General features: G+C 37.9%; 2 protein-coding genes across 2 annotated transcripts; both read right to left on the reverse strand.

Annotated features, from left to right (window-relative positions):
• Positions 1 to 467: 467 nt before the first annotated feature.
• KRTAP8-1 (keratin associated protein 8-1) lies at positions 468 to 7,375 on the reverse strand. The gene is given in 3 exon segments (XM_068545696.1): positions 468 to 580; positions 583 to 667; positions 7,286 to 7,375. Coding segments are annotated over 3 exon segments (288 nt in total).
• Positions 7,376 to 15,997: 8,622 nt separating this feature from the next.
• KRTAP7-1 (keratin associated protein 7-1) lies at positions 15,998 to 16,261 on the reverse strand. Its single transcript, XM_068545746.1, is given in 1 exon segment — positions 15,998 to 16,261. A coding segment is annotated over 1 exon segment (264 nt).
• Positions 16,262 to 23,078: the final 6,817 nt, after the last annotated feature.

Raw genomic sequence — 23,078 nt, forward strand, 5'->3', positions numbered from 1 at the left:
CCCCTCTTGCCTGCTTATCACAAAAGATCAAGGATTATTTGCTTTCTCACTGCTTTTAACACGCACATGAGAAAAATAAATCCACTTCCCTCCCCACTCAATGTACCAAAAAATATGCACCCACCAAAAAAGGAAACTCCACTCAGGTGAGAATATTATGATGGTTGAGACAAGTTTTTTGAGAATTTGACAGACACATCCACAACTTGATGATGACAAACGTCATGAGCATGGTGAAAAATTCAAAAGTAATACATGTTTGGGTGTCAAGTTTCTGCAAATGTCCCCACAAACATCATCCAGGGAAGGCGGCTGGAGGCATCAAGTGATTTTTCATTTTCTTCCCTTGAGACTCTGGTGCTAGGTCTGAAAAGCAGCGACTAGGAGGTTGATGAGCACATGAGGACCTGGAATTATGCCTCTCAGCCTTGGGAGAGAAGATTCCATGCCTCGGGTATTTCAGCAAATCAATAGAGAGCAAATGGCCAGAATCTTCTGTAGTCGAAAACCCCACAGCCATTGTAGCCATAGCCAAAACCATAGCCCACTGGGGAGTGGGTGCTGACGTAGCCACACCATCACTATACCCCAGGGGGTAGCTGTAGCTGCCCCAGTAGCATCCTGGGAAGACAGTCAGTGCTGGAGAAGTTGTTATAGCACATGGTGTCTGAAGTTGGGGGCTTAGATAGCAGTGGAATGCGTTTCCTCAGTGTGATGGATTCCCTACTCTCCATCCTCCTTTATATACCCTGGCTATGGGGTGTGGCGGAAAACACAAGGCGTCATTTTCATTGACACCAGTTTGCTTCACAAATAGCTCATTCGTTTGTTTTGCTTGCTTAAGACATCTTTACACTTGCTTAAGAAATTTCTCATGTGATAGAACACAGGGACAGGATCCCTTCAAATAAATTGTGTCCCTTCATTAAAATACACGTTGCAGAGACTTCAAAGCACTGGGTCTTGTAGGTCCTAGATACAAGCCTCTGTGAGCAGGCGTTACACTACCAAGAAATTTTCTGACGTTGTTAACTGTTATTCAGTCCTCTTGCTCTTTGAACGTCCATACCACACAGTTGGAATTCAAAAAATACGTGTTGAATAAATTAATAAATGAAATAACAAATACATAGTAAGACAGCCTCAAAATGGAGATATTTCTTAGTATTCACTTGATTAAAGAATTTTTTTGCAGTATGCAAGATGAATGCCAAAGAGTTCATTGGAAAGACTCCTTTTTTCCCCTCTATCTATAGCTACCCTGTTTACAAAACTGGATATAATTTTAATTTTAATTATAGTACCTGCCTGAACTATATTTAACATCACATTTCTAAACCACTGCCTGAACTAATAATCTTGTAATTATAAAAAAAAAAAAAAACGGAGCTTGTGGATTGATCCTAGAAATAAATTGTCAAATATCATCTGTTGGTCTACTATGCTTTTCAAAGTAAATGTTGAAAATAATAACAGGATAAAAACAGAAATATTAATGGGAAATTTTACCTTAAAATGTACACTATTTTCTTCCATTAGATCTAATAAAACCAGATTATCTAACAAATGTGATGATCTTGTAAAGAGCCAGGTGACAATATTAAATCAAAGTTATTTCACTTTTAGAATGATCATGCACCCCAGGATTGGGAAAGAAAATCATTCTTCTCTCTAAATGGAAACTTAGTCCTCAAATATGAATTAAAGGAGGAATAAGATTGATCAAACCCATCTTGGGTCATGCAAGACTTAAAAAATTATTCTCAGATACCTGCATTGATATTCCTCGGAATGGCACTTAAGAGAAAATTTACAGAAAATACAGCAAAAGAGGACATATGGCACGGAAATAAAAAGGCACAGAACTGCAAGGAATCATTCTTAGAAAGGCACAGAACAGATACATATTACATACTAGCCCCCAAAATTTTACTTTAGATCTCAGACGTAAATTTCCTTCCTGTTGCTAGCAGCTAAGACCTAAATTTCTGGAGGCACATAGAGGTCACAGGCTGACTCCAAGGACAAGGTGGGACACTTGGAAAAATGCAAAACTGTGACAGTGTTTCAACCACTAATTGGTTAATTATAACAGAGGTACTTTTGAAAATACACCGTGCTCTTGCACCGTCCTTGATCACGAACAAAGCTGTATGACCACCTAGGGTGATTCAGCATTTAAAATTCAAACACTTCATGTGACTTATAGCTAAATAAGGCCAGGGAATTACAATTAGCTTCACTCACAAAATATAAAGGCATTCAACAGCAGATCATTCTCTAAAAATCATAGAATAATTTATGTCTTATTTCTGCCATCATCACATTGCCCTGCTCCATAAAGAAAAAAACTGGTAATATTTGGAAAAAAAGAAAAATTGAACAAAAATATCATTGTACAATGGAAAGAAAAAAAGATTGAGTTAATGTTAAAATTCAGTTATGATGCTCTGTTTAAATAAGGTCCCCTCTCACTTGCCTACCCAGTCTGACAATATGCTAGCTTTGCCCTGCAGGGCACAATACCCAACTCTGTATCTGAGTAGTAATGGTGAATAAAAATTAAAATATGTTGTCTTTTTAAAAACTTAAGCCGTATTTACAAAGAGCATTCAGAATTTTCTCTAGAAATTCTGCAGAAAATCATAACACAAGAAAATTTTAGGGAAATACATGCTTTATCAAGTTATTTAAAAACAAAATCGGTAGCTAGCTTAACCTTACATTGGGTCTATGAAAGCTTTATTATAATATAGGTTTATCTAGGGATGATCCAGGTTTTGTAGAGCCTGAAGTCTATGCAATGTTGAGAAGCCTCTTGATGAAAAACAGTAAACATAAAAATATAAAATTCAGTACAAAAATAAACATTTGTTAAATTGATAAATCAAATTTAAACACTAATAAAAGTCACAAATATTATAAAATTTTGAAAAAATGTTTTTACTACATAACTGCCTGACACGCTTCTATAATATTTTTTCCATAGACGAGCTTTGGGCTCCACCATTTCAAATTTTTTCTTCCACTACTCATTCTACGCTGGATGCCATGGGCTAATACATACTGAGATGTGACTTCTGGTCCTGCACATTCATGTCACAAATTCTGGGTGAATTGGAAGAGTAGATGGGAGAGAATTCCTGGAAGCCATCACCATACATGGATGGCTAGAGATAGCCTAATTAGACACAGAAATAACTGAAAACCACATAAATCTATCTCCCATATCCAAATTCAACTTCTCCTTAGCTAGATCACAGAAAGGTCCGTGGTCTCTCTAATGCCTTCCAACTTGAGGGGAAGTGTGAGTGTAGGGAACCCCAGGTGCAAAGCAGCAGCGGGCTAAACCAATTGCAGTTAAAATGTCTTACTTTTGTGAGTTTCTCAAAAACTAGGGTCATTTGACATGGAGGTTTGAAAAACAGAAAAATATTATATTCTCATATATGAAATGACATGGTATTGAACAAATCATTGCTGGGTATTTATTGGTTTAGATAAAGTTCATGACCCTTTATCTTTTAATAACAATGTTAAGATGTTATTTAATAAATAATCTGATTTCTTCTTTCACATTTCTTTGATTTCAAATAAAATGTGACATGAATAAAGATAGGGAAAAACCTTGCTCTTTGATTTTCTACAAAGGAGCAAGAATGTATTGTGTACAGATCATAGAAATAGAGTCAATTCCAGTGTGCACAATAAAACAGTTCTCGTCTTATCAGTTTCAGATATAAAGTTTCCAGCTTCAAGATATTATAATTCATTAAAAATGAGAGAAAAATTACAAGGGAATGTTTTAAATGAATTTTAGAATATACATCAGTGTTACTCTATAATATAAAAATTATATTTCATTCTTTTCATTTATTCCTACAAATATTTATTGAGCATCTCCTATATTCCAGGCATGTTGTTAGGTGCTAGAAATCTAAAGACAAATTAGAAATGGTAATTAAATGGAAAATGATAAATAAATGAACATGCAATGTTATATGTTCTACCCTGGAAGTCCACACTGCCCTCTTGCAGACTTCAGGGGGTGAAACAGAGAGTGGACAATTCTACGTGATGTAAGGGATAATGTCCATGGAAAGCTTCATTATGAAAGGGATAGATATTTGAACTGGGTCTTGAAAATGGACATCAGTTAGGAAGATAGTGGATTTAGAGGATATTCTAGAAAGAAGTGTTTGAAGCAAAGTCTTAACGGTGTTAAATAGTACAATGCCTTCCAAGAGACATTGATCATTCAGTGGGGCCGTAGCCTAGCATGTGACAGAAGAATTAATGGAAGTTGGAGCTGGAGAGACAGTCAGGGGACATATGAGACTGTGTGTTTTGTGGAGGAAAAGGGAGTCACTCGTACACTAAGCTAGAGTTGGCATAATCAGTTCTGCATTTTAGAGAGATCACTACTCTGACAGTGTGGAAGATGAATTAGAATTGGGAAACCCTGGAGGTATGAAGACCAGGTTTAAAATTGTATCCTTTAGGCATTATTTTGGCTACAAGTAACCAAAAAAACAAGAAAAACAAAAAACAAAACCAGCTGAAAGTTGCTAAATGAAAAGAGTTTATTTTTCACAAATAATGGAAAATGAGAGCGTAAGCAATTCCAGGTTGCTCCAGGGCTTGACAACGTCAGGGTTCAGAGGTGTGATTCTCTGTCTTCTCATGGCTGCAAAATCACTGCAGCAGGTCAATGCTTCAGATTCATTCACATCAACATCTAAAAATAGAGGAGTTAAAAAAAAAAAAAAAGGACTTCTCTCAAAGCTCCTTTTCATTGTGCAATGAGCAGGAATTCATTTCCTATTTGTCTTCCAATGGATTCCTTTTATGTCCCATTGTCCAGAATTGAATCATATCCCAGGGTCGAATGACAAGGGAAGCTAGAAAAGTTGTATTGGGCACTTTCTGCCCGGATCATGTGAAGCAGGCTCTGGCAACCTAGAAGAAGGAGGAAGAATAGTCACCGGATTGATAATCAGTTACACAAAAGCTACTTCACTAACTAGGTGGCAGTATTAGCAAGGGGATGAAATTAAGAATTGTTAGGGAGGTAGATTTAACAAGTGGGTTAACAACCATCTATCAGGATCATATCCCTACCAGGAATTCTGATGCAAGACATCCGTGGAAGACACTGGGAGAAGGAATACCAAAGGGCAGTGCTTCTCAATCATTCTCCCATTACAGCATCAAAGTACATCATTACACATCTTTAGGGTACAGTGGGATAATCTGACAAGACTCACTGGGAAGAGATAGCCATCCTGGGAGCTCTGGCACCCCAGGTCCTGTCCAGATCAGCTGGAGGACTAAGAGCCGCAACACTCTGGCACACCTGTAATTCAGTGCTGAGGTCCTCCCATTGGACGGTTCTGTAAGGTATTTGGGACAATTAGAGATAATACAATAGCCAGTAGAGACAACATCTAATCATTGATGCAAGAAGAAAATAAAGAAAATTTTCATGCTTCCAGAATGTAAAGTTATCCCAAGGAGGTTGCTTGCTTAGACCCTTAATTTAAAATCCTCCTAATGCCTTTGGGTTACTATTATCTGGTAATCAGACACTGAGACCCTCAAAATATGACTTCCTTTCAGGCAATTTACTAACTTGCATACAAAATTTAATTATTGTTGTCTAGGGCCTCATATTCAGAAATTGCATCTGGTTTTTGATATGAAATTAATATTTACACCCAGCAGTGAGGTGATACCATCTGAATAATAAGAATCTCGACACCTAGGAGTCACCCTTGACACCCCCCTCCCCTGCATTTGCAAATCCAGTCTGTCACAAAGTGCTGTCACTTTTACCTTCTAACACTCTCTTGGATCCATTAATTTCTATCAATGTCCACTTCATTACTCTATTTCTTATTGTTTCCTAATGCTACAAATTACCACAAACTTGGTGACTAAAAAAGACACAAATTTATTATCACAAATTCCAAGAGCCGGAAGTCTGAAATTAAGGTGTCAGCATAGCCAGTTCCTTCTGAAAGCTCTGAGGGGAGAATCTGTTTTCTGGCCTTTTTCAGCTTCTATAGGTGGCCTGCATTCTTTGGCCTGTGACCACTTCCTTTCATCACTCCAATCTCTCACTTCTATCATCCCATCTCCTACTACTGACTCTGACCCTCCTGCCACCCTCTTATAAGGACCCTTGTGATTACATTGGGCCCACCTGGATAATCCAAAATAATCTCCCCATATGAAGATCTTTAACTTAATCACTTCTGCCAAGCCCCATTTACCATGTAAGGTAACATTTTCATGGGTTGCAGAAATTCAGAGTGGACAACTCTGGGGGCAGCTTATTCAGCCTGGCACACTACCTACTTCAAGCTACCAGCTTATGTACCTACACTGCTATGGTGACTGCAAAACTAATCAAGTTGACAGTTTCCCTCCTTACACACTGCTTCCCATTGCCAAAGTGTTTACAAAATGTAGATCTGGTTACAATACAAACACACACACACACAAACAAACATTAAAAATATTTCAGGACTTCCCTGGTGGTGCTGTGGTTAAGAATCCACCTGCCAATGCAGGGAACAAGGGTTCAACCCCTGGTCTAGGAAGATCCCATATGCTGTGGAGCAACCAAGCCTGCGAGCCACAACTACTGAGCTTGCACACCACAACTACAGAAGCCCATGTTCCCTAGAGCCTGTATGCCGCAACTACTGAGCCCATGTGCTGCAACTACTGAAGCCCCCATGCTCTAGGGCCTGTGTGCCACAATACTGAGCCCGAGTGCCGCAACTACTGAAGCTCACGTGCCTGGAGCCCGTGTTCTGCAATGAGAAGCCACCACAATGAGAAGCCCACACACCACAACAAAGAGTAGCCCCCACTCTCAGCAAATAGAGAAAAGCCTGCGTACAGCAACAAAGACCCAACACAGCCAAAAAATAATAATAATTTTTAAAAAATTCAGTAGCATCCCATTGCTTTTTAGATTTTTTTTTAATCTTTAATCTGACCTAAAAGCCCTCAACTCACTCTGATTAGACATCATTGACTATCTTAGATCTTCAAATATATCATGTGTCTTGCCACTTTCTGTTTGTTCTACATGGAATTATCTTCCCTCCTCTGTCCTCCTCAGCTCCCATCAACCTTCAGATATTAGTTCAGTCACTTCCCTTGGGAGGCCTTTCTGTGGTCCCTGAGTAGCCAAAGTCCACCTACACTATCATAGTGGCCACCATCTCCCTCCTACTTGTAGTCCTTTAACCTTTATTTGTGTGATTAATACCTGCCTCAGCAACATGCTTGTTTCAAGGAGAGCAAAAATGACGTCTTTAATCAGCCCTGATTCCTCAGTGCCTAGATCACTACTGGGCATGATGTAGGTTTTCAATGAATATCAGTTGAATAAATGAGTGAATGAATGAATACTCCAAGTCAAATTTAGTCACTCACTTGCTGTAAGAATTTATGCAAATCACTTGCCTGGGTCCCAAGTCTTTCGACTGTAACAGGAGGTAAGTTGACAACCTGGGACTCACCACCTTAGCCATTGAATGATCCTAACATCAAAATTACTGGTAAGCTAAGATTACAATTCAACCCTCTCCCACTGGATTTTGTCAATTAAGCATGCAACTATATAGAGTACTTTTGTTCACTGTGTTACACACCCCTGCTAAGACACACTCATGAGCACCCAGCTGCCATCACTTTAAAACACAAAATGCAGTGACAGAATTGCAGAAGAGAAATGTTGAAACCTCTACAAGACATTCCACCACAGTAGTTTCAAAGTTTAGTCTGTGCAAGAATCTCCTTGGATACTTGTTTAATATGCATATTTCTGAGCTCTGTTCCTGTAGATTCTGATTGCCTGGATCTGTGCTGGGGCCTAGGAATCTGCATTTTAAATAAGCAGCCCAAGTGATTCCAATAACATGCTTTGGAGGAATTCCCTGGCAGTCCAGTGGTTAGGACTCAGTGCTTTCACTGCCGTAGCCTAGGTTCAATAATTGGTCGGGGAACCAAGATCCCGCAAACCACGTGGCACGCCAAAAAATAAATAAAGTGCTTTGATCACTCCTCGAGAAATTTGTACTGTTCAATGTATAGCCATCTGAAAAGGTGTCCTCTTTAACAAAACACACAACTTAAAATGGGATGAGTGTAAAATGGTGAAGGAGAAAAAGGAGACACCTTCTTAGCCAGGATTAATAAGCAGAGTTGATGTAACTTATTATCATGGGCAACTTTGCTCCCCAGGGGACTTGGCAATGTCTAGAGACAATTTCACTTGTTATGACTGGTGAGATGCTGCTTTGCCAGGGATGTTGCCAAACATTCTGCAATGCACCGAACACTCCCCTCCCCCCAGCAACAAAAAACTATCCAGCCCAAAATGTCAACAGAGCCAAAGTCAAAAACGCTGGTCTAAAGTCAAGATCACATGCAGTTAAATATGACTGCCATGCAACATACCCCAAAAATGTCACATGACATGGGCCAGAACTTGCTGACCAAGACTTGGGACTAACTTGAGACACAATTTCAATGCCTTGCTATCTCAGCACTTTTGGAGCTAAGCCACATTGTGAGGCTACTTAGTTAATTATCAGAGCAATCACCTAATTAACGAAGCTTGCTATTTGATGTAGAACCCATGTGGTTTTCTTAAGAAATAATGTGACACCACAACAATGCCTGGATGCATAATAGGCCCACTGACTCTGGTCAGAAACATTTCACATGTGTTTCAGAATCAATATGAAAAAGAAATTCCAAGGAAAGTACATTTTTTCTGCAAGCTTTTAGTCACTAGTGGGATCTGAAGGTCCTTTTTAGCATCTACCCTCTACTCCTGCTGATGCAAAATGGAGGAGCTGAGGTCTACTACTTGTGACGCAAAGAGAGAGTTAGAGCCAGAAACTGGAAATGTGTATAAAATTAAAGCACAGAACCAACCAGCAAGCTGAGTTAGTGAAAAGGATCAAGTACGAGAAGTTATGGTCTGTTGTGCTACCTCGGTGCTAAGACAGACTTGCTGATGAGTAGAAGCATGACATTTCAACTTGCTTGTTAGCTACCCTTTGGAAGGCCTGAGATCGTGTTCTTCTGATGACCTTGAAAATAGTGTTTCCTATTGCAGCCAAACAAAAAATGATGGCAAGTTCAATCTACTAAAAGCATCATTTCTTCAAAGTCTTTGCTGACCAAAAACTAAATATAAAAACAAATAAATTTAAATTAAAAAAATTAGGACCTGTGTCCCAAAGATTTATCTTAAAATTTAAGGCTGTTCATTAGGAAAGTGTTGAAAATTCTGTCATTGCAACCAAGTGCGTAGGACATAGAAGCTTCAAAATGGAAATAATGAGGCATAAAGCAGGTTATTAAAAGGGTAGGATGATTGGAAAGGGAAGAAAATGGAACAGAATACTGTAATGCAAATATCATTGTCAAAGATAATGTCAGGAGCCTCAGAGGCAAGTCAAGGAATTGAAAAGGAATTGGTGTCTGAGGAATAACAGGGTATTTTTAGAGACAACCATATTCAACATACTCAGGAGTCATATAACATTCTGAGTGGTCTCTGCCTGGCAGGCCTTAGAAGCAAGAAATATTTCCATTTATCTAATAGAAAGCTCTCCTGCTATAATTTTAAGTGCTTTTTTTCTATTCTCAATAAAAATGAAAAAACATAAACTAGTATTTCTGTAAATAGCAATAAAAAATTGAACAAAAGTATAGGAAAATAATTTTTTAACTTTCCTTTTTTGCTGAAAATGTTAACACCATTTCATCAACACTTTAAACATCAACAATGAGATATGTCTCCTTCTCTACTTATTTTGGGATAAGAATCAACAGGACTTGGGCCAGTACTCAAATTGTATGTGCACACAAATCACTGAGGATCTTGTCAATGTGCAGAGTATAATTTGGAAGAGGAAAACCCGAGATTGTGCATTTTGAACAAGTTCCCAGGTGATGCCCATATTTCTTGTCTGCTGACCATATTTTAAGTAGCAAGGGAGTAGGCTTTTTCCTCTATGGCTTTAAATAATTATATTAGTTCAACAAATATTTATCAGGTGTCTGGGATACAGCACTGGTGATAGAACATTGAATAAAGCATTGTGCTTGTCCTCAAAAACCTTACAGCATACAGGCTACAGTGAGGGAATCAGACCTGCCAATTAATGATGGTGAGAAAGATAAACAGCAGCCCTGAAAACACTAATGGTAAACCAGAGCGTTCCCTGATTCCCACACACAATCTTCAGAACATCAAATCAGACAAGGTCACTCTGTGACAATGATGGAGAGAGACAAAAACAAGACCACTCTGTAGCCATACCAGAGAACTGATGAAAACAAGAACACTATACGAACCACAAAAATGACTAAACATCATCTTCAGTGACTACTGCTTTTTTTACCAATGACAGCTTTAGCTTTGTTCCACTTCCTCAGTAAAAGTTGTTAAAATACCCATCATAGAATTAGGTCTGTTTCCTGATGTTACCTCTGGGAAGTGGACTAATGGTCCCCCAAAGATGCCGCCATCCTAATTCCAGAGCCTGTGAATATGTTATATTACATGGCAAAAGGGCTTTGAGGTTGTTAATCCACAAGCCTAGAGGTAGAGAGATTATTCTGGATTATCTGGGTGGGCCCAATGTAATCAAAAGGATCCTTAAAGTGAAAGAGAAACGTAGGAGGGTCAGAGTCAGATCAGGGAGAGAGATTTGAAGATGCTATGCTACTGTCTTTGAAGGTGAAGGAAGGAGACACAAACCAAGGAACTGAGGCAGCATCTTGAATCTGGAAAAGGCAAGGAAATGAAATCCTCCACAATGAATACAGCCCTACCAATACCTTGACTTTTGAACTTCTGACCTCTAAAATTGTAAGAGTAAATTTGTGTTGTTTTAAACCACTAACTTTGTGGAAATTTTTTACAGACAGTATCCAATCCAGAAGAGACCACTGCCTCTTTTAATCCTCTCCAAAATCAACTCCTTCAAGCCCAAATCCTAGAACAAGCCCCTCCTAACCCTCTTATTGAGACATCCTACAGTTTCTCATTTGCATGATCTCCATCATCACAGTAAGTCATAAGCCCAACTTTGTTTGACTACGATGTGTTCCAGGTGGTCTTGGTTGGTGGGCAGAGAGTAGTGTGAGCACTGCCATGTTAAAGTAAACAGAGGTGAAGCTTTTCAGTCGGAACAAGGGAGGACCCCTGGGGTAGAGGAAGGCCTTCTGAAAGCTCCGTAGGAGTTCACTGGATGAAGAAGAGGGCAGAAGACAGCAAAGAACCATTGCAGGAGAAAGGGAAGCGTGTTATAACGAAGTAGGAAATGAGACTAGAGAAATCGGTGTTCTTATGAGCCACTAACTCATCTTTATCCTGAAATCAGTAAGTAAGCACAAAATAACCAGTTTGTGAAAGAAAGTCATGTCATTAGATTGGCATTTTAAGAGATGATTTCATCTGTGGTATGGAAGATGGTTTGGAGATTGCCGGCAGACCAGATAGGCAGCAGGTGTTTTAATCCAGGCAAGAAATGATAAGGGTATGAATGGAGGCAGAAATTAGGAGTGAAGATCTGCCACCATTTTGTAGAGATAATGAGATGGGAAAACCTAAGGACTTGGTACCAAGGTAAAGAATGAAGCCTAATAATTATTAAGATTATTTGGCAAGCTTATGAAAATACTGGAGGACCTTCATAACCTCATTTAGGGTCAAATCAGTAAGCACATAATGAATGTTTTGCCTCTGTTATCAGTGGCAGAATAATGTGCTTGGAAGGAATCAGAAGACCTCAGCTTGATACCTTGGCTTAAGGCTCAGCTTTCCCAGTTGGTAAATATTTGCCCACTTGGGAAAATTACTTAATTTCTGTCAAATTCCTAATGATACCTATTTCCCAAGACAATTGTCAGAATTAAATAAAATTCTATAGATGTATTCTGTAAACTGTAAATCAATATGTACATTTAGGTACAGTTACTTATGGCATAAGAAGTGCATTAGGGACGTCCCTGGTGGTCCAGTGGTTGGGACTTCACCTTCCAGTGTAGGGGGTGCGGGTTCAATCCCTGGTTGGGGTGCTAAGATCCCACATGCCTTGCAGTCAAAAACCCAAATCATAGAGCAGAAGCAATATTGTGACAAATTCAATAAAGACTTTAAAAATGGTCCACAAAAAAAAAAAAAAAAAAAGTGCATCAAACAGGGGTACTTCTGGGAAAGAGCTCTATAGCTTTAAAAGTGTTGTATGGAGGGAGGGGGAATTCCCTGGCAGTCCAGTGGTTAGGACTCAGCACTTTCACTGCCATGGCCCAGCTTCAACCCCTGGTCAGGGAACTAAGATCCCACATGCCATGCAGCCAAAAATATATATAGGATATTATATATATATGACATATATTAAATATATATTAATATATAAAGTATATATTATTATATTATATATATGATTGTTATATATTGTTTAATATATTAATATATAATATATATTAAATATATATCTCATATATATGATAGAGTGGAGAGATGGATTTAGAGTCAGATCATCCTTGGCTAGCTATAGCTTGACATTTTCTTTACAAATGAATGATGCAGCCTCAAACAAATTAAACTTTTCGACACTGGTTTCCTCTTCAGTAATATAGTAGATAATGAAATCTGCCTCAAAAAACCTGTTATTGTTTTATTAAAATTATCTCTTGTTGTATCTTACATAATTACTACAGGAGAAAAAGAGATAAGTTTTTGTTGTACTTAATCCCTGCTTGTCCCTCATTAAGGTCTTTATGTTCGGTTCAAGATGACAGGTGGACCAACCATACAGATTTTTTTCCTTCCCCTTCCCTAGAACCCATTAAATTATAGCAAAGGCTGGAAGCCAACAATGACAGAGATAATCGTAGGGACAACATCAGTTGAGGGGAGATTAACTAAAGGTCTGGATGATGGAAAGGAGATGAAGTGAAAACAGAAAGAAGGAGAAGCTATGAGAGGAGGGAACTACTGCAACAGTAAGTTGATCTTCCCTTCAAATTCCCAGGGAGGATTGGGCCTCAGAACACTAAGAAAAATACCAGGATTGGGGCTGAAACAGAGATAAGGTGGTTAAATGAAAATCTCGTTGAAGAACAGGGTGGGGTACTAGGGCAACTTGTGTTGTCACTTGAACTTTAGAGCAAAACTTTAGATCTTTATACTCTTAAACTTTAGATCTTTACGCATTTGAGGACCTCATCCAGCCTAAAGGTCAGCCACCCTTCTCTTACCCTAAAGTGAATTCTTCCTGTCAATGAACTTTTCCACCATACCCAGAGCTCCAGTGCAGCTCGTCAGTGTGTCATTATTAAATCTGAAAGAATGACTGACAGTCATAGCAATGACTGTTATAACATATGAGAGGATAGAAATTAGCATATGTAGCAATGATACCATAGCAATAAGTATACTTAACACCTATATCATACTTTCTTAATACCAGTCTTCACCTAAGGGATTTAGCACTTCCATGACTGAAGGAGAAAAGTTCAAGATGAGCCTGGAATATCTTGTTGAGCCAGAAAGGAAGGCATTGATCAAACAGCAATGGGGGCCATTTCTGAAGGACAAAGGAGCCAGCATGAAGATGTCCCGACTCTCCAAATCTGGGACAATTTGAGCATCAAAATTAATAATAATAATAATGGATGGTAACACACTGAGTGGAATAAGAATCCTCAAGCCCATATTGATATAGATATTGATACTAATAAATAAGCATACAAAAAAATAAGTGCGGAGAAGAGAAATTTCTTTCTTACGTAGAATGCCAAATAATAAATATAGAAGGAATTAGAAAATTAGAAAATTGTGAATGATGGATCCTAAAATAGTGGGTGAAAGTTTGATAAGGAATAGAATATTTACATAGTGTCAAAGTATCGACACAAATTAATTATTAATTACAAAGGGAGAAATAGCAAATTTGCAGTGAAGAAACGTGAAGGACACTACTTTCATCAAGTGATCAAGGTAACCACCAACCAAATTTACATGAACCAACATAAAGTGTCTCTTGATACAATGCAATGAAAAGGATACAGCATCACTTCTATGGCATTTCTACCAAAAAATGCTAAACATGAATCTAATCATGAGGAAAGTTGGATAAACCCAAATCAAGGGATATATATATAAATATATATATACATGTATACCTTATTATAGGCTGTCTCATATTTTGGGTCCTTGTAAGGAAATGAGTCTTTGGATAATCATTTATAACATGTTAATTGACATAAAATAGGAGACTATTAAATTTCCTGTAAATATTGAATAAAGTATATTTAACTCTTGAGGGTCAAAATTGTGTTTTATTTATCTCTCTGTCCCCAAATTTTAGGACAATGCTTGGTGTGGTAGCTACTTGGTGAGTGTCCGTTGAATTAGTATCTCTTGAAGATAGTCAGTGTCTCAGGCCAGAGACTGCTGCAGGTTTTTACAGTGCCTCAAGTTTTAACACAGTGGCCAGAGCCCAATAACTTCATACATAAATGAAGTTTATATTGGACTCTACAATATTTTGCACCCATAAAGCAGAGATTTAACAAATCAATGAACAGTTATTGAGCATCTTCTCTGACACAGGCAGGGGTGCAATAAATACTTGATACATGAATGCATGAGCTTTCATTCAAACAGAGCAGAGGTTTCTCAGGAAAGAAGATAAGAAGCATTTTCTAAGTGCAGACCACATATCATTTCAAGTGCTTTTGATGGCAACTATCATTCCAAAGAATAAATGCTTCATTTTTAATACAGCTATATATATAATCAGAGGTGAAGAAGGTAGGAAAAATAAAACCCATCAATCAAAAAGGGAAAAAAATACTATGTGATTTTAGCTGTCGGCTTCCCTTTACTGACCAAATCTTAGGATGTGTTAAAAACAGAGTGTCATAACTCAGTCCATTTAGTGAACATTTTCCAACAGTTTATGGGGTTCAGATCTCTCTAGACTGTGTTCCATAAACAGCAGGAAAAGGGGAAAAAACAAGATGGAATTGTGTCACTAATGAAAGGAGGAAAGAAATGTTTTTTAACATTCAACAACTAAGAAATGTTCCTGTTTATAATCAGCATAGAGAAACACTAACAACTGTGGTATACAGACTATACAGTTGACTCTTGAACAGAGTGGGTTTGAACTTCAAAGGCCCACTTATATGTGGATATGTTTTAATAGTAAATACTATAGTACTACACAATCCACAGTTGGTTGAATCCACAGAGTCAGAGAGAATCTCAGATACAGAGGGCTGAACATAAACTATACATGGATTAACCCCTGCATTGTTCAAGGGTCATCTGTATTTGGATTAAATTTAGGACTTTTTAAAGGAATTTTTAACAACTGAAAGCTCAACATAAAGGGACAAAATTATTAGGCATCACCCTATCTTGGTGTACAGTCTGAAATCAGAATAAGATTTGATTGAAGTTCACCATTACATGTTGAAAGTGGTTGATGAGTACAAAAAAAACCAAACAAACAAAAAAGCATCATAAAATAAACAACCAGAACAAAACTATTTGTGCTAAATGAATTTGATTTATTGAGACGAACAGCAAAACCCCTTCCTACTCACACCTAATTGTAATGCATTGATGTTGATGTAGAGTTTAATGATACATGGGCAGAGCGACCATAAGAGACAAACTGCCTGCTTCACTAGTAAAAATTCAGGTATATCAGAGAAATGTATCTTGATTTGGCTGTAGATGAGTATCAGTTCAGCATTTTATGCCTGGATGACTTGTTCAGCATCATCAAAGACCAGGATTTCAGCAAGAAGTCAGCGAGAAGATGGAAGATGTATCTTTCAAGCATATCTGGAAGCAGGAAGACACTTTGTTTTTCAGGTTGTTCTGTGCACAGAGTAATGATCGAAGAGTCCTGTAGTCATCTGGAGCCATGGTCTATCAGTAAGTGCTGTAGCCAAAGCCAGAGCCAGAGCCCCATGGCCGGCAAAAGCTGCCACCGTAGCCATAGCCTAGGTTGCTAATGTTGCTACCACCAAAGCTGTAGCCCAGGGAGCTGTAGCCATTTCATCCATAACCGTAGTTCAGGGGAGAGCCCACGGGCATGACGCAGTTCAGGAGTGTGGCTCTGAAGGTCCTGTGGAAATCGGTTCCATAGCAAGGATTACCTGGGAAGTAGCTTCCACAGCAGAAGTAATGAGTCATGGTGGCAGGAGTTGAGAAGGATTTGGATAGATTGCAAAGAGCAAGTTACCCAAGAATGAATGAAGTTCTCGTCCTGCACAGGGCCTTTTATACCTTAAGCTGGTGGGCATGCAATGCTTGCCTAGACATCTTATGATAAATTTGCATAGATAATTCTATAATTGCTAATAAAATGCATATAAAGGAACCCACACACTCACTGCCCACATTTTTGTTGGCTTTTCTATTTGCAAAGGAATGTGTCATATCTTCAAAGCCAGCGGCCATCCTTGACACACAATTGAATTCTTTTCATCGGTGTTCCATGGTTTAACCAGTGTTCTGATTGCATCATGTGAGGCTCTTTAAATCCTCTGATTATAAACTCCTCCCAACTGATTTAGCTAAACTAAAAAAAGCTTTGGCAACCATGTAAACACTTCTACAGCTTCTTGAAATTCTCTCCATATGTCATTCAAAAGCATTGGTATACCAACTGTTTAATGGGTATGGAGTTTTTTTGGAGTAAAGAACATTATTTGGAACTAGAGATGGTAGTTGCAAAACATTGTGATGTCCTAAATACCACTGAATTGTTCACTTTAAAAATGGGTCATTTTATGTTATGTGAATTTCATCTCAATATTTTTAAATTTTTAAAGCATTGCTACAGAAATCCATCAGAGCAAGTCTTTTTACAGAGGCTGTAAGAACACTAAATAATAGGATAGCTATGGATAACATAGTAGTAATTATCATGTATTTCATTTATGAGCATTATCCTTGTTAACATGTCTTTTTTTCCATGGAGAACATACAATCTTTGGTTGTAAATCATCTTGAACATTGCCAAGCTGTCTTGTTGTGGAGTTGCCACACTGGGGCTGAGTGGAATGGTGCCCAATTTAAAGTCATGTTATACCATGCTTGGTTCTTACTGACTCCTAGTAAAACAAGCTTGGATACCATGATCCATTATGAAATACCAGTTATATTTAAAAGCACAGCACTTACTTCTGCTCCCATTTTGCAGAAGTATGTCCACTTTTCATGACAAAAGTAAACCAGAAAGAATTTGAGCTCAGCAAAGCTAAGTCTATTCCAATTCAAATGTTTAGGAAAGAATCGTTTTTATACAGCCTAGATTCTCTGAAAATAGATAAAGAAAACTTCCTGGATACCAACTCCTTTTGTATATTCCCCCCTTAATGGATAACCATAGAGCCCAAAGGGCAAAACTAATTATTCCAGACATTTCTCTGTTAAAATTCCTCCTCCCTGAGGTACTCTGACCCAAGAACTTCCTACAGGTCATATAATTTAAGTTTGGACATGTTTTCTTAATTCTAAAAAGTGATTACATGTTATGAGAGTATATAGTTAGAATCAAAAAGATAAGGTCTATTTTCAAATTCAATTTTTAACAAAAGGAATGAATTAAAATAAGAGGCTGTATCCTCAAGAGTCCAAATTATATAAACTCTACATAAGCTAATCCAGAAAACTCAAAAATATGTGTGGGAGTCAGAGAGGGCAGAGGTGACTGCTCTCATTTAATTGTGACTGTTCGGTGGTTACTTGAAATTTTTTACTTCTGATTCTACCATGCAATGACTTCTGAACCTGTAATTTGTATCTACTGCCACCAGGTGGCAGTGTTATTTATTTCAGTTAGTCTGAACTACCGGATTGGAGTTGGAGGGGTCTCAAATGTAAACAGGCAGAAGAACGCCCTAAAAAACTTGTTTGAAATTCAGATTTCCAGAACTATCCTCTCCCTCTACCACCATGAGATCCTGGAAATCTGTATTTCTAATGAGTATCTCAGGTGATTCTGATGAATAAATCATCCTGATAAATTCTGGACCAGTCTTTCATGAGATTTCAAGGATTCTGTCTTTGCTTGGCTGTGTGAAATTGCCCTGGGCTGCTTATTTCTCTTTGACAGGCATGTTCAGTGTCAGTCACAGGTGACCTATTCTCTGGGTGATAGAGATAATTAAAGTAAAAAAACCTTAGTTTGTCTTTTCCATTCCCTTGTGCTCTGTTTCTTTTCTCAGGTCACACCTGAATAGAAAGGGAAGTAACGACAATGTGTCCAGGCATATTTTACCAGGAGGTAAAACCCACCTGAGCTGGCCTATGAATCACTTATCCCCAATTAAAAAAAAAAAAAAAACTCTTTTGCTTGTTTTTTATTTTCCTATCTCCTCTTAGACTTTCCCAGAGAAAATCCTTAGCCAAGTATTTGATTCAATATTTTTTATTTTAAATATTAGTAATAATAAATATACATGAAGGGCTCACTCTGTGCTGGGTTCTGTTCTAAACACTTTATGTATACTACTTGTTTATATATCTTACCATATACATTGTATATATATATATATATATATATATATTTGTACATATATATATATTAAGAGGACTTACTATGCATTTTTTTTTTGATTGCACCACACAGCATGCAGAGTCTTAGTTCCCCAAAACCAGGGATTGAACCTGCACCCCCTGCAGTGGAAGTGTGGAGTCTTAACCACTGGACCACCAGGGAAGTCCTGCTATGCACTTCTCTAAGCACTTAACAAATGTTAATTCATTTAATGTTTGCAATGATCTTATAATATGGGTATTACAATTTTTCTAATAAGAAAACTGAGGCCAGAAAGTTTAAGTCAACTTCCCAAAGTCACACAGTTAATAATCAGCAGAATCAAGCTCCAAATCTAACCCACGTAGCTCCAAAGCCATGCTCTTCCCAGTTTTTCTCTACTGCCTTTGATGTTAGTGATATTTTAAAGGGTTTCAGCTTATAAAGTGCTTCAGATCACTTTATATTCTTGAACAGATCAGTAAGGAAAGGCTAGTTTTTGCTGCCGTAACAAACAACCCAAAGTCTAGATGCTTGGAAGAATCAGAGGTTTATTTCCTGCTCACACTATACATCCCCTCAGGTTGGTGGGTGTCTTAGATGGATGACATTCTCATTCAAAGACTTAAGCTGACAGTTGTCATCTAAAATATTACTAATAGGGGAAGGGCATGTGGCAAATCACACACTAGCTTCCAAAAACTTCCACCCAATGTTGTGCATCACTGCCACACTCTTCCCACTGCACAGCCCTACCTAACTTCCCTGGCCATACCAGCAATATGAATATTTAATGGGTATCTTTATCAGACAATAATTAGGCTCTACAGTATAGCCCTTCAACTCCTACAAGAATCATCTTTGTTTAGGCTCCAACCAGGTCAAGTAGATATAAAATGACGGTGCTTGCCCATTCCCTCACAAGATATCTCTTACCTCAAACCCAAAGGTTTCACCTCTAACATCTAAAAAAGACATTGACAAGCCTATGTGGTACCCATGTATGTATAGTCTGGAAGTGTGGGGAGTTAATGCTCTAAGGGGTGAACCTTTGTACAAGAGAGATGGGAGTCAATGGACTGTCCTGGATAGAGTTAGGCAACTTCTTGGGAAATGGTCATATAGAATCAAGCACTTAGTTGTATTTAGCTGTAGTCAATTCAATAAAGCATCTTAATCTGAGGTGCCCACCCTTCCCTGTTTCACTTCCCTGCTCCCTAAGAAAGAAAAAATACATCAGCCCTTCACCAGAAACTTTGCTTTCTGAAGAACCTAGACCAAAACAGCATCTCAAAAAAATTCTTTTAAATATACCTTTAAATCTGCTGGGATGCAACTCATATATGATAAATTTCACTCTTTTAAAGTGCACAATTCAGTGATTTTTATAGCCTCAGAGCTGTACAACCATCACCATTATTCAATTTCAGAACAATTTCATCATCTCAAAAAGAAACTCCATCATTAAAGTCACTCCCCATTCACAACCACTAATCTAAGTTCTGTCTCTATGATTTGCCTCTTCTTGACATTTCATGTAAATTTAATCCTACTACATGCAGCCTTTTGTGTCTGGCTTCTTTCTCTTAGTATAATGTCTTCAAGGTTCATCCATGTTGTAGCATGAATCAGTATTCATGCTGAATCATGAATCATTCTTTTTTATCGCCAAATAGCATTTCATTTTATGGATGCACCATAGTTTTTTTAATCCATTCAGCAATAGATGGACTCTTAGACTGTTTCCAATATTTGGCTATTATGATTAATGCTGCCATGAACATTTGTGTAAAAATGATTTTTAACATGTCAAAACTTGAGCTCCTAATTTTCTCCCACATACTTATTCCTCCCCTAGCCTTTCCCATCTTAGTAAATAACACTGCCATATAATAGCCCAAAACAAAAACTTAATTCTTTTTTTCATATAATTCCTTTATCCAATCTGTCACCAGGTCCAGTCAGCATTGCCTCCAAAATATATCTCAAATCCACATACGTTTTTCTATTCTCACTGCTGTGATCTAGTCAAACCACCACCATCCCTACCTAGAACTATTGCCATAGCATCCTCTCTGGTTTCCCTTTTCCCTCTTTTAGTCTCCCTCCACATCAGCTAAGGTAATATGAACTTTTCAAAATAAAGTGTGCTATACCCTACTTAGAAAGTCTTCAGTGATTTCCTGTTGCTCTTAGAAAAATAAAAATTCAAACTTCTGACATGGCCTGGTTCCTGTCTAACTTTCCAACCTCACTTCATCCTACTCTTCCTCCCTTCCTATGATCCAGCCACAATGGTCAACCCCTCACTGTCTGTCACCCCTGGCAGTAGGCACCTTGTCTGTCTTATGTGTGCCTAACTAATACATAGTTGAAACTCAATAAATATCTCTTAATCTCTTAAATGAATGAATGAAAGAAATAGTTGTCAGAGTGTGTGATGAAAGATGAGTATGATTTGGACAGGTGAAGATAAAAAGATATTCAGGATGAAGGAACACCATCAGCAAGGAAAGAGCAGAATTGTCTGTGTTGGTTTAGGGATTGGTGAGCTGATCCATTCAGATGGAGGAATGTACATATGGAGGGAAGTTAAGTTGAAATTTCCAGCAAATCAGTGCCATAGTTAGAGAAAGGATGGCCTTACATGCAGGGCAGGTGTGGGAAGAGATAAAGAGCTGCTACCAAAAGATTTAATTGAGGAAATGATGCAATTAGAACTGGCTTAGTTTGAATAATGGATTGCAGGAGAGAGCTATGGAGAGAGAGACACCTGTTAATATTCTATTAGAATTGTCAATTAAAAAAAATAATCAAGCATCTGAGTGAAGCTTGGCAATAAAAATGGGAATAAGAAGACAGATTTGAGTGACATTATGGAGGGGAATTGTATGGGACTTATTTAGCGACGAATAAGATGTCATCTATGAAGGAAAGAAAGGAACCCAAAAAATCACTTCTGGTACCCAGGTAAAAGGTGCTTCTAGTAATGGCAATAGAGACATTAGGAGAAGGATTTTAATTTTAAAGGGGTCACTTGTGCCAAAGAGATTATAAACATTTGGAAATAAAGAAAAACAGCTTAGAAGAAAAAAGGCTAAATACAACAATCGGGCTTTCATCTTTCTTAAAGTAATACTTTAAGCAATGTTGGTAAATAAGATCCACTGGGTAGAAGAAAAAGACTGAGAACAGAACACTGGAGACACTGGGATTTTTAGGGGGATGAGGAAAAGCAGAAGTCAGAGGTGTCAGTAAATGAGGGTCAGAGTGTAGTGGGGAAGTCAAGGTAACAAAGCGAACAGATGTCATAACAAGTGGGAACTTTCAAAGTCAGAAAAGTTTAAGGTACCTAATGCCAGAAAGAGTCAAGGAGGATGGAGATTGGGATCACTTCACTGAATTTGGCAAATATAGTTTGTTGATGACCTTTGAGCGGAAAATTTCAGTAAAAGAAAGGGGAGAATCTGCACTAAAAGTGATTAAGAATTGCACCAATGATTTTTTAAAATGAATAAACATAGACTATCCTTTACAGATGATGATCAAGGAAGGAAAGAAAAATGACGAGAAAAGATAGCTCAAAGGGTAGAAGGATCAAGCATTAGTTTCTGCTATGGGTGATGTATATGTTATATATATGTTTCATATATGTAATATGTTTTATATGTTATATATGTGATATATATGTATATATGTATACACACAAATATATATATATATACACACACACATAAACACACATATATCACATACCCTTCGAGTAGCTCCATTGGTGCAATTCTTAATCACTTGCAGTGAAGATTCTCCCCTTTCTTTTACTGAAATTTTCCTTAATGTTAAAGCTAGAGGAAACATTGGTCCAGCTCTGCCTTCATTTTATATATGAGGAAAGTGAGATTCAAGGAAGAAAGTGAAATATCCCATGTCACACTATCAGTGTTGATTTGAGCCTAAAATCAAGGTTTCTTTAAATTTTTTAAATTTTTTATTTCTTTTATTGAAGTATAGTTGGTTTACAATGTCATGCCAATCTCCACTGTACAGCGAAGTGACTCATTTATACACACAAAATCAAGAAGTTTTGAGTCCTTGTCTATTACAGACTTGAATCCAACCAGTTTCTCAGGGAAAAAAAACTGATTCCTTTTTTTCATCTTACCTCCTCTGGTGGGCAAACCTAAGCTGGCCCCCATGACTCCTGCCTCTTGGTATTCACACCCTTGAGAAATACTTCTGAGTGTGTAGGACTTGTGACTTGCTTATAATGAATTGAACATGACTACAGTGACAGGATGTCACTTCTGTAATTATATTACATGGCATTATAACATCTGTCTTGCTGAGAGGTTCTCTCCCTTGCTGGTTTTGATAAAACAAGTACCACGTTGCAGAGACCCACACGGCAGGGAACTCCAGCCAGCAGCCAACCAAAGAAACTGAGGCCTCAGTCCAATAAGCTACAAG

This window comes from Eschrichtius robustus, chromosome 6 (assembly GCF_028021215.1).
Source record: "Eschrichtius robustus isolate mEscRob2 chromosome 6, mEscRob2.pri, whole genome shotgun sequence".
NCBI lineage: Eukaryota > Metazoa > Chordata > Mammalia > Artiodactyla > Eschrichtiidae > Eschrichtius > Eschrichtius robustus.